Source organism: Pyrgilauda ruficollis, unplaced genomic scaffold, assembly GCF_017590135.1.
Source record: "Pyrgilauda ruficollis isolate IOZ18807 unplaced genomic scaffold, ASM1759013v1 scaffold42, whole genome shotgun sequence".
Classification (NCBI taxonomy): domain Eukaryota; kingdom Metazoa; phylum Chordata; class Aves; order Passeriformes; family Passeridae; genus Pyrgilauda; species Pyrgilauda ruficollis.
Genome location: NW_024525712.1, coordinates 1,013,461 through 1,026,314, shown reverse-complemented (window position 1 = coordinate 1,026,314; position 12,854 = coordinate 1,013,461). Strand labels below are relative to the sequence as shown.

The following is a 12,854-nucleotide window of genomic DNA, read 5'->3' as shown; positions in this document are numbered from 1 at the left end:
TGCAAAGGAAAGCCAAGTCAAATTCACTTCAGAACAGAGGTAGAAAAGCAAAATGCAGAACTCCAGTGATTTCATGTCTGCTAGCCATAGACCAGTTTATATTCAAAGATTAGAAATGAAAAGTGTTTGTAAATACCAAGTCTATTTCAGCTAAACAGCCAACTGCTACCATCTCCCTTTCATCCTTCAAATATTCAATGCTGAGGTTCGCAGTATTAGCATTACAGATGAGCAACAACCCTGAAAACAGCAGTTTTGGGGTTTTTTTCAGGCAGGCAGACATGAATTTTGAAAAAAAAAATCTAAAATTAGAAAAATAAAAACACTGGTAAAGGCAACAACTTTGTTTTAATGAAAATGACTCCTCTAAAAGTTCAATACGATGAACAGAATCTCATTTTTCTATTTAAAATTTTAAAATGAGATCTTGTATTTTCTCTGCTTTGAGAAACAAAATCCAACATAGCATGCTGTATTCAAAGGCAAACAAATCCATTCCTCTCTATTTAGATTTACCCCTTATACTTCTTCAGAAATCAAAAACATCGTCATCATCATCACCATCAATATCATCAACATCATCAAAGGACCAATCCCAGTCCTTAAATGCCAGATCAAGTAATCTGCAACAGGAGGGTTTGATGTTTAATGAGTGTCATACTTCTATAAAAGACTTGAGAATTCCTTTTGCTATCACTAAACCTTTTTAACTGAAAGACTGTTTGAGGTAGGTGGGTTTGTTCCTTTGCCTATCATGAGTATGAAGATTCAGTTAGTGTTCATGTAACTTAAGAATATTGCATTCATTGCAAATTCATCTCAAAAATAATTCCATTCAATATAGAACTCTTACCATATTGGTTTTTTCCCCTAGAATTTCAGTAGGAAAGACCAACATGTACTTTTTATAAAATTATCTGCTTTCTGTTTTGTTGCTGTTTTTGCTGACTAAGGTGGTTTTATGATCTCCTGCCATCCCCTTCCAGACAATAATGCAAACCTAACAATTTTTCCAATAAAATCAAGTGATTCTGAGTGCTGGAAAGAACATTGAATAAGATAGCGCTTCATCTGAACGTACAAACAAATATAGCAGGATTTTACTGTATCCCAAATACAGGGTGATTACACTATGAAGCTATTTTGTAGCTCATTATTTAAAGTTAAGCAATGCCAAAAAAGAGGATATATCAACTTGTTGTCTAGGCCTCCCTGTCTGTGCTCCTTGTATGGTCACTATAGAACAAAGAAGGCAAGCAAGGCAAACCCTGTCAGCAGATGAGTCATTTTACTTATCTGAGGCATTTATTTTGGGATGGGGTGAATCATTGTCTAGAAGCACTCATCTCTTTCTGTTCTAATATCTTAAGTACTAACTTTTCAACTGCTATAGCTATATCAAATGAAACACAGCCTAGTCATCTCTCCAGTGAGCTGGAAGGATCTTAAGTAGGGTTGTATGTCAAGCATAGGATGCAGGCATGGAAACCTTACCCTAAGAGAACATCAATATAAACATGTTACATTGTTTAATCAAGTTAATCACATGTTTTAAACAAAGTGGGTTTCAGGGGAATTTGGATTTTCAGGTTTTAAACTATTTCAACCTTTAAATGTGATATAGCCCTGAAAAGGCTCAATATTCATTTGTTACATGAACTATGGCTATTACACTTAAACAATTTATTAGGAATTAAAATACATTAAAGTTAAATTTGGAATGATCCATTTGGCCATTGATCCAACCAAATGGCTAAGCAGAAATTATATGGCCTGTATGAAAAACTGGTTTGCCCTTTCTTAAATCCTCACAAAGAAAAACAGCCATGAAAACCTTGAAGAAACCATCATTGTGTGAAATTCCTAGCAAGGGACAGCATTTTTAGGACCAGGCAGCTTGGAAGGGACCTCAGGAGGTTTCTAGCCCAACCTCCTGCTCAAAGCAGGGTCAGATACAAAGCCAGCCCAGGATGCTCAAGGCCTTGTCCTGTCAGGTATTGAGAGCCTCCAGGACGGGAGCCTGTCCAGCCTCATTGGCCTCCCTCTCTGCATTGGCTTTTCCTTCTATCCAGCTGGAGTGTCTCCTGGTTCAGGGGAGCCCCTTGTTTCTCACCATGCAGCGCTGACGAGCTTGGCTCTGTCTCCTGGATACCCTCCCCAGGGGCAGGCTGCTATGGGAGCCCCTGGACATATCCATCCTCCAGGCTGAACAAGCCCAGCTCCCTCAGGCATCTGCTCTGACCATCCTGGTGGCCTCTGCTTGGTCCTTCTCCAGTGTGTTGATGTCTGGCTGGAATTTGGGGGCTCAGAGGTAGAGGCAGTGTTGTGCTGCAGACTATGGAGTGAACAGAGGGGTATAATCTCTCCCCTCAGTCATCCAGCTGTGTTCCTCTTGGTGCAGCCTCAGAGCCTACCTGGCTGCCAAAGCCCACTGCTCAGTCCCTAGATTGAACTGGCAACTGCATCTTCATTATTCATAAAGTTCATAAAGGAAAATGAATTATTTAATATGGTAAGCCCTTGCACAAATGCCTCATAGAAGCAACACTGAGATATAAATTTGCCATAGCAATTACTGTTATTTATGAGTATGTGGTTTCTAATTTAAGGTGTTTAAATCCATACAAATTTCCACTGTTTTGACAGACTTGCATTATTCTGGTAATAGGTGACATGACCTCACAGAACTACACTTTTCATCTGTTAGGTACATTTGTGAAGCTAACTTGGAAACTTAAACTGAAGAATTACATGCTTTACACACAAATATACTCATCCTCCTCCTTTTCCCACCAGTATTGAATGTGCTATAAAATACTGTACTATAAAAAGCATTTTGTACTAAAGTTCAAGAGTGAAAAAAGAGTAATGGAAGGAGAATTATTATTTGCAGAACACATAATAATAGCTATTGAAAAAAAATCAGAATTTATCATATACCTTTATATGGTAACAGCAAGAAACAGACTAACACCACTTAGACTGTAAACAGTATGCAGGAGTGATCTACTTGTCCCTCAAATTGTCATGAGTGTTTTCCTGATTCATGCTTTCAGTCCTATCACTGATATTTTGATTATTTTTGCTCAAAGAAGCTCTTCAATAATTGGTCCCTAAAAAGTGATTTAAAAGCTTTTTCCTTCATGATTCTAATAAATCTATTACTTTAAAATCCAATTATGAGGTCTGATTCTCTTTAAAATATGTAAATTAAATCACCAAAAATTAGACTGTACGAAGGTTGGAAGGGAAGTGAAATTAAATTACTCCAAGTCCTTCCACTATGCACTTCCACCCATTAAAATACCAGTATCTGTTTAAGGTCCTTATGCTTCATAGCATAAGGATGTTTTGTGGTAATAGCAGCATCACAGCAAGAGTGTGCTTCCCTGCATTCTCTATTGTAACTGGCCACTCACCCAGCCCAGGTCTCACCCAGCCACCTGAGATGCTGGTGCCAGCCTGGTCACAGAAAAAAGGAGAGCAGTCCAGTCTAGGCATTGCCCAATTACCTCTCTTGGGGAAAAATGTTAAGCCTTTGCTAAACTGGAATACTGAGAAAAACAAAGTAAATGAGACCAGCCCTTTCACAGGCTGCCTGCACTGGGAACTGACAGAACAAATATAAACTAGTACTGCAAGTGATGAAAAAAGCAAACTGGAAAAAAACCAGAAACTGCCCTGCGCAATCATATAAATGCTACCTGCAGAATGCTATCAACTTCCACAGCAGAGCACATCGGACTCTGCTCCTGAGAAGTGATCCAGCAGTAAACTAATGATTTTTGTATGGAAAATTTTTACCCAATCAGAAGAATCTGATAAGATTATTCTTTTCGGAATCATGAGACATTAGCATGAGCCCTTCTACTGTGAATAAGGAACTGAAACCAATTCTAGTAAAACATTTAGAGCAATAAATTAAATAGCAGCTCTTGTGTCACCTTGGTTTGTTTGGAGGAAGCTGTCGACTTGGTCGTCTGATGGACTGGTTTGGCTGTACCTTCATGGAAGTTCTGGGAGAAGATCGAGCAAAGGGGTCTGGTGCAGGAGGCTTCTTGGGTATTTTTTTCACCAGTCGGCTCACCCATTTTTGCTGTTCTTCCGTAGAATTAGCTAACAGTAGTAGATTCTTAGCCGTAGAAATATCATAGTACACTGTAATAAGATTTTTAAAATAAAAATTAATATTGTTATTATTCTAAACATGGCCCCACATCAAAAATTAGCTGTCAGATTAGCATACTCTCATACTTGAAGCAGAGAAGTCAGCAGAGAGGTCAAAAGTAAAATGAACCAGTAGGTTTCATGGCTGCTGACAGTGCCTCCTCCTCATATTTTGAAGTAACAACTTAGTACTGTGGAAGATACACATTCAAGTGGAAGAAAACACGGGTAACACAAAGAGGTGTGACTGAGACTAGGAAATTATATAATGTTGAGTCACAAGGAGCAACCTTCACCAAATGTAACCCCTTCCATAGCGCTATTGTTTCCCACAGCGGAGCACAACACGCAGTGCTGCACAAGCACCACGCTCTGCTGCACGAGGATGACAACACAACAGGTAACTGCACACCACAGCCACGTGCCATGAACTCAAAGCGGAGCGACCCTCATGGAGACACCCTCGGAAAGGGGCTGATGGCCACGTACTAACAAAACACACACCAACTTTATGTTCAGTTGGTGGTAGACCATTACTAGAATCCTCTGATCTATTAGAATGCCTTGTGACTCCAGCAGTGTCTGCAAATTCAAATATTTGCTATTTACCTTTGCAAGGCGCTATAATCTCTTCCTTTTTATCCATGTGATCTTTGTGACATTTGATATGGCAGCGGCGACATTCCAGAGCAGGAGGAGGTTTAAACATGTGCCACAGGGGCTTCATGCAAGCTTCACAATTGGTTGGGAAGTGGTAAAGAGTAGGTATAAACTCATGTCCTTTGTGACAAATGTAATTTGACTTCTCTCCCATGGGCTCCACAGGAAATTCCTGTTCCTTTTTGCTCTCTCCTTCATTAGCATATAGGATCTAGAATGAAAACAAAATAATCTCAATACTCCTAGTTAGCAAAACAAATTCAGAGTCATTATCTAAATACAAAGATTGAAGAAGTACATTAAGAACGATTTTTCAAAGATTTTTTAGTAAATATTTCATTAGACAATATTTCTGATAATGTCTGAAATGCCATGTCTGTTACACTAGAAACATTAATATATTAATGAATACCTGGAATATCCTAGGAATTTCCTTGGAATCTGCTCTGTACACATCAGTCTGAGTGACTGGTCGGACATGGAAGAGTTTGCTATAGGAAATTGTTTCAATAAGGACAAAAATTAATGTTACCGCAATGAAAAATGTGACAGATTAAGTTAGGATACAACAGATCACATTAAGGCTTAGAACCATTGAATATTTGTCAAATTTTTACAGATTTCTAATCACTTGGTAAAGCCCTGTCTTTCAACCCTGCACATGAACTCCCAAAAGCCCTAAATAAAAAGAAGTCACAAGCATCCAGCTATATTTGTGGAAACACTGAGAAACCATCATCATGTGATTTTAATGGCTGCTGGCACCTTTCTAACATAATTCTCTCCCCATGCTCTGAATAGTCACATTCTGCATTTATTAAGAAAATAAATTAACTATATAACCCACCTGTAAGGCCACGTTGTAAGAGAAAATATATGAATCATGAAAATTATATCCTCTGTGCTACAGTTTTCATTACATTTTGCTCCCAAGTGTGTGTGAGGAAGGTCTAGCTGAGCTAGTGGGGGCATTTCAGTTACACCAGGGCCCAGTGTCAGGGCTAGTGGGGGCATTTCAGTTACACCAGGGCTCAGTCCAGCTCTCTGGATCAGTCTGAGCACCACACTGCTCCTCCTGCACCAGTGCCTACAGCAAACCCCACTCTGCACCACAGTGAGACCAGCTCTATAGTTCAGATTTAAAAAGTTATGTCCCATGTGATGCTGTGGTCCCTGACTGGACCTCAAAAGGCCCTTTGGTCACAGATCTTTCCAACAGAGTTCACCTATAAATCAGAAGAAGGAACCACACATGGCAATACTTACTCTATATCCAATACCATATGGGGATTAGATTGTTCTTTATCTTGTTCACTGTCATAGAACAGGATCTTCTTGCTGCTTACAATTACATACTGTTAGGAGACAAAAGGTTAAAACATGTTTTAATTCAGCTCATCACAGATGTCAAATATGTCACAGCAATTATCTATCACATGTGTTGTAGCAGTATTTTTGTACAGTATGATTAAATGGTACCTAAGTGGACAATGGTAGTACTGTACACTAAGTCCATGCCAAGGAATTCATTGCATAATAAACAAAATTCTGATTATCTGATAAATCAAGTTATATTATCAGATTAACTAATTTTTAAACATATTTAAATATCTATGAAGAAACAAAAATCAAAGTCAGGAAGAGAGTAGAATATAAGCTTTTCCTATTTCATTGATTTAATTTTTACTTGGACTGGTAGAGAGAGTAACTACTGGTAGAGAGAGTAACTGTCATGCTCTGCCTATTTCATGTGTGCAGCTAATAGGGATCATATTTTAAAGGATCACTATTATACTTACCAGAATAGCTAGCAATGTTCACTAAAAAGCTAATTACCTAAAAGATGTCCTACTTCCAGAATTTTGCCTAGAATTAACTGTATGGCAGCAGTAAGGAAATTTGTATGAAAATGTTTATGTTACATTTTTGACAAAGACTCATCAAAGAGGTTACTGAGAAGCAGTAAACAAATGAAGGCTGCACAAGGTAGGAGAAGTAGGTTTTAGTCTTATCTCCTAAATAAAGAAATTGTCAAGAGCACCTGTTTCCAGACTCTGCCTAATTTCCAGCTGTGTAGTACTGCTGGGAATGCTTATGGCATGTATAAACATTTGAAGATCATGAATGACTGTTCTCACCTCTGGCTACACAAAGAGGTGTCTTAAAATATTGCAATTGTCTTAAGCTGCTCCTTTCAGATGTAGCTACACCAGTTAACCAGTTAATAATGTATATGTTATACATTTAAGTAATAAGAGAAAATATATAAAAGAAAAACGGAAGTGTTGAAAACCTATAGTAAATTCAAAGTTGAATCTACACATGAAACAAAATCATAAATCTGGTTTTCTTACCTTTTTAACCCATCCAAATTTTTTAGTGTTATTTCTAACAGGCATTGATAGCCAGCCTTCCAATCTTGATTCTGAAAAAGATATATGTATTTAAAGAACAGATAAAAAATTATTTTTGAGACTACCATGCATTTTAAAAGTTATTGAACATCAATAATAAAGCAAGAGAGCAAACATGAGAAGATGAACTATTTAACAGTATGGGATCTTGCAAAGTTTACCATGGTAAATGTTCAGGAACACATTAAATAATGTACCCCTGAATACAGCCAATAGCCAGCAATGCAATCACAAAGAAGTAGTAGGAGGAAGGGAAAGAACAAACTTGCAATTATAGCACACACATTCCCTTTAGTAATTTTTTCATGTCTTAAAAGCCTTATGTCTATTGACAGTTACCTTTTACAACAGCACCTAAAGATATTAATACAGACCACACAATGTCCAATCCAAGACCAAAAAAAAAGGCAAATTACCACCACAAATAACCTATATACCCTATATGCTAGGGAAAATGTCAGTTTAGCATTCTAATTCATACTTTTTGGTCTGTAAATTTTTCTTTTCTCTAATTCTGCCTGTGCCTCCTAGGTTTTCTAATCCAAAATAAGTAATTTTTGGCTAACCTTTAGGCCTTGCCTGAATTCAACTGCCCTTTCACACACTTACAGTATTTTATATTACACTGCCACATTTGTCAGATTTGATTTATCAAGAGTATTGAGAGCTCAGCTGTTGTTTGACACACACATTTCAGTAGTCACCAAAAGCTCAACAGGATCACACTTTCCCAGTCCTTGGTAATACATAGGATCACATACCCTTCCACCCTATTTTCGTAGCTGCGCAAGTGTTTCTTCCCCGTATGTTTTATTAAGGGGAACTACTTAATTGCAATAATATTTTTCTAATGATTTTCCTACCCTAGCAGATAACCTCTACTACTGGTGAGGAACCTCCAAGTCAAAAATAGTGAAGTGTTAAGCATTAACAAAGACAAAACCACAAGCAGAAACACACTCCAAAATTACAAAAACTATTTTTCTTCTCATCAGAGGGCATTTGCAGGTTCCTGCCCATGTTTAACACAGTGTAACAAATAATGACTAGATATTAATAGAATTCTTTTTGTGTTAAGGAAACTTAAAGCAAGATACACAGATACACACTGTCTTCAATGTTTATTGCCCTACAACCAATGCTGTTGGTGACCTATTTTAATACACATATGAAGTACATGAAACAGTTCTGTAACATTTGTTTTGCCTCATACCTGCCACCTTATATTGCTCCTTTGAACTGTACCTCACAGAAAGTGTAGCAAGCATAATGTTCATGCAAAAAAAATAGTCTACCCCATATCCAGGAAGCACAAGTAGAGCAAAAAAATATGCATGTTTCTCCTATTTCCTAAAATATGATTTTCCTATTTTTCTCTGTAACCTGTAATACAGATTAAATTAGACAAAATGGAGAGCTTCTCATTACACTTTTTCACTTCTTGTGACCATTCAATACTAAAAGATCAAAAAAGGGCAGAATATTCCAAACTTCTCAAAATACATGCTTATAAACACTAGGAGGGGAGAAACAACAGAAGACACTATCCTTCCTCAAATATTTTGTAATTATGTCAGCAAAAAATCCCATCTTAGCTATGATTTTTACTTTACAACAAAGCAAATCCATGCACATACCACAACAGCAGCTAACAAGGAAAAAATGTGTTATGTATGTAGATTTTCTTTTATTAGAAGCTTCAAAGCAAAAACCAGAGAATGAGGAAAATAGAAGAAATGCATTATTCTTTAGTTTGATGAAGTAATGTCAAAAACACCAAAAGAGGTTCTATCTTTGGTGGAAAGGTATTCACACTTTAAAGAAACCTCATGTGAAACAGAGAAATTTGAATGCCATAAAAAACCCACCTCTAACATTAACACCAAACAGAAGCTTTGTTAAAAGGGTGTATGCGTAGTCATATAAAATGAATATAGAATTAATAAAACAGGGCCGTATCATTCATAATATACTTTTAAGGCAAAACAATGTAATATTCAGGAAAATGAATTTCAACAAGAAAATAATACATGTTAAGATGTGAGAAGTCAGATATTTCCACGCTTCACTTAAACACAAAGATTGGACTTTTTGGTGTCCAGTACCTTAGGGTCATACAGAGAGCTGCAGACACTGTGTAGAGGCTATCTTGAAAACAAGCCACAAGGCTCATTTATCCAATGCCTCAATAAAAATGGTAGGTTTATAACTGTCAGCAAGCATTTGCAAACATTTAGAGAAAACAGGCCAGTTATTTGTTCATGCAAACTTTTTCATGTCTTTGATAGCAATGTTTACTGCTGCTGCAGTGTGTTATCTGCCAGATTTGGTTTATGTCTCTTTCATTATGTATTAATAGTGTTAGTTCTGAAACAGAGAAAACGACACAATAAGAACAAAACCAAATGGTTCTCAGGGATGTCACCTGTGCTATCAACTTCTGTAGGGCTGTGGGAACAAGACAAAGGCTCTTCCTCTGAGTCAGAATCGGAATCAAGAAGCATGCGAGAACTGGAAGGCTTAGTGGCAATACTGACAGAGGTAGAAGAGTGCTGATAGGTAAAGGACATGGATTCCATAGTGTGGGACTGAGTGATATGGACTAAACATAAAGCATAAAGGAGGAAAAGTAGAAAAGAAGTCAAAATAGAATCTCTAAGAGAGTATTAGTTTTACATTTTATCACATACACACAGTAATTACAAAATAACCACCAAAATAAAGTGAAAGAAATATTTAGTTCTAATGGACCATAACAGAATTAAAAAAAAATCTATAAATAAATGTAAGGTGAAGTATTACAACAGACAGATTTAGTTAGCAGGTGAGCAAGTGATCACTATCAAAGAATAGGTAAGATGGTAGAAACAGATGAAGATGAGAATCACAGAATCATCAGGGCATCAATTTAATACTCCAGTTTCTATGGAAATCAATGGTATAAGCCCGGTTAATGCAGAATTATTAATAAAATTAACATACCAGGGAATCCATCATCTGCCTCAGCCTCTCCAGGTCCACTGCCTATGCTACTGTTGTCCAGCCCAATGTGCAGTGACTGCAGCTGGGAACGAAGCTGTTCAATGTCACTGTCTTTGCTGTCCAGAGTCATCTGCAGTTCAATCCGTATCTGACTCTCTTCTGCTATTTGCTGCAGGGATAAATTGCAAGATTCCCTATTATCACAACATTTGGTTACTCAAGAGAAAATGATGCAGAATTTGCAGCCAATCTCAATATATATTCTGTGTATTTCTTCTAGTTGGGGAAATTCAGAAATAGAGACTGGATATGCTACCTAAAAGTCTGTATCAACAGTAAGATTTTACAGAAAATACTGCAATGTTTATATTTACAAAAGGATCTTACTGCCTGCATTTCATTTATTTCCTTCTGATATTTGATCATCATCTGGGTTAACTTTTCTCGTTCAGACTTCAGTTCCATATGCAGCTTCCTATTTTCCTTTTCTTTCCGCCGTACATCAGTGTCAGCTCCACGTTTGACTGGACCCTTCCGATTCATGATTTCAGCCAATTTATTCACAGCCTTCCCATGGGAAAGAAAAGTGACAGAAACCACACTAATAAATACATGGAGTTATGTTATGAAGAAATAAAGTCTTCTCTCTGTCTATAACCAGGCACTTCTAACTATAAACTAAGACCTCTGCAATCCAGTACTACAAGCTTGTTTTAATTCAGTGTATTACACAAAATATAAAAGAAGGTAATTATGTCATTTTTACTTGAAGCAAGCATTAGCTGTGTGAGCACTTTCATTCATTTAAATAATCCCTTCCATTTTCACTAGACAGACCCAAAATATGTCTTTGTATTAAAATGCCACTTGTTCTAAAAAACAATCTAGATTAAAATCAGAAATGTACGTCTTTATAGAACTTGCAGAGGTATGTTAATCATGACTGAAACCAGTAACATGTCAAATCATTTGACGGAAATGAAGGCTTTTGCTGGAATGGAATACATCTGGATTAGAAGTTCCCCTATTATGAATCATAAGGATCCAGTTTCACTACACTGAAAGTCTACTTAGAAGAAGGAAAAAAAAACCCAATATATTTTCTTTTGGAGCAAAAACAAATAAAGCAATACTGCTATATATCAATAGTTTATAATGGAAAGTATTCTATTAAAAATCATTTGATTCATGAACACTGTGTCTACATGATATTTGAATGTATTTGTTTACCTGGGTTTTTAATGTTCTTTCATTCAACAACTGTTTCTCAAATTGTGCTTTAATATTTCCTACATTTGCTTCTTCTTCTTTTAGCTTTGTAATTTCTGTAGCAAGGTAATTAAAAGAAAATCTATGAAAACTCATGACAAATGCATATAGTATTATTAAAGAACAAACCTAGTTTCAATTTAAATCACATTTGGTTCTGAGATTACGTACGTTCTTGTGCTTCCTTCAGTTTATTGTTTAGTTCTTCTTTCTCATTAGCAAGGTTGGCCACATCACTAGTTAGTGTCCTATTTGCTTCCTCCAACTAAAAAAAAAACAAAAAAAAAGGACTTGTGACCATGTAACAAAACAAAACTCATTTGGCAAACAAAGCCGCATCACAAGACATAAGGAAATGCTGCAGAGTGAGACCAGGATAAGGATAAGAGGACTTGCTGAAAGAGGGGTAGGGGCACAGAAGAAAGAATGGTCAGAGAAATGCATGGAAAAAACACAGTAAGAGATTCTTGAATTTCAATCATAAGAAATAAATAGTTTTAAAACATTAGGTATACTTGAATATCTCTAAATCTGCTAAAGAGCAGTGGATAACTCAAACTGCAAATAAAACTCATGTACAACCTCTACCAAAATTACAGATCATGTAACTCACTGAGGCTATGGTGGCATCTTTCTCAGTAAGTTCCTGTTTATGCCTCGCCATCATCTCTTTAATCTCCAGCTCTTTCATAATCTTCTCTTTTTCCAAATCAGAGTACTGTTCTTCAGCAATGGAACGGGCAAGTTGTTCCGAATCTGCTTTTGTCAAAGTAATCTCTAGCTGAGCAGCCAAGGAATCTCTGCAAATTATTGATATATACTTTTAACTTTAAAATGGGTAGGTTAGGGAGGAAAGAAAACAACAAAAAGCCATCCTGATCTTTATGTATTAGTAGTCCAACTAGCAAAACCTACCTCTCATCCTGTAACTCTTGTATCTTTTGCTGCATTTCTTTACAAATTTTGGTCTTTTCCTCACATTCTTCTTTAAGTTCTCGAACTTGTGTCTTATAGAGAGTCTAGAATTTAAAATTGGAAAGAAAATTATGTGATTTCTATACTCTTGAAGGTCCACAAAATTTATACAAGTTGACATAGTATGCAGTTTCTTAATCACACTAATTAGAATATAATTGTGCAATGCCTTCTTGAAACTTATCTAAATGTCATCATCATTCACAAATGTGTTTTGGTTATTTTACTTTGTTGTTTTTCCTTTTTTAATTTGTATATTTGTGAATGGGTAGATGTATGATTTACATTTTCTTTGTATGTATATATACTGCTAAAGATACTCTAAATGTGAAAATCACTATTTTGTACAAAATCAGAAGTATCAGAAGCAGAGAAAATAATTATTTT

General features: G+C 36.5%; 1 protein-coding gene across 3 annotated transcripts in view; it reads right to left on the bottom strand.

Moving 5' to 3' along the window:
* Positions 1–12,854, bottom strand: part of ROCK2 (Rho associated coiled-coil containing protein kinase 2) — a 103,302-nt gene that overhangs the window by 11,003 nt on the left and 79,445 nt on the right. Inside the window, exons 21-33 of one of the 3 annotated variants that reach the window (XM_041477905.1) lie at positions 12,408–12,511; positions 12,106–12,292; positions 11,664–11,757; positions 11,454–11,548; positions 10,611–10,790; positions 10,224–10,392; positions 9,667–9,843; positions 7,182–7,252; positions 6,094–6,182; positions 5,240–5,318; positions 4,777–5,038; positions 3,945–4,158; positions 517–623 (exon numbers count right to left, since the gene is read on the bottom strand). In XM_041477905.1, the coding sequence (XP_041333839.1) occupies positions 530–623; positions 3,945–4,158; positions 4,777–5,038; positions 5,240–5,318; positions 6,094–6,182; positions 7,182–7,252; positions 9,667–9,843; positions 10,224–10,392; positions 10,611–10,790; positions 11,454–11,548; positions 11,664–11,757; positions 12,106–12,292; positions 12,408–12,511 (1,815 nt within the window). In that variant the 3' untranslated portion in view covers positions 517–529. The remainder of the gene's footprint in view (positions 1–516; positions 624–3,944; positions 4,159–4,776; positions 5,039–5,239; positions 5,319–6,093; positions 6,183–7,181; positions 7,253–9,666; positions 9,844–10,223; positions 10,393–10,610; positions 10,791–11,453; positions 11,549–11,663; positions 11,758–12,105; positions 12,293–12,407; positions 12,512–12,854) is intronic. The other 2 variants (XM_041477907.1, XM_041477908.1) reach the window with 2 other exon arrangements.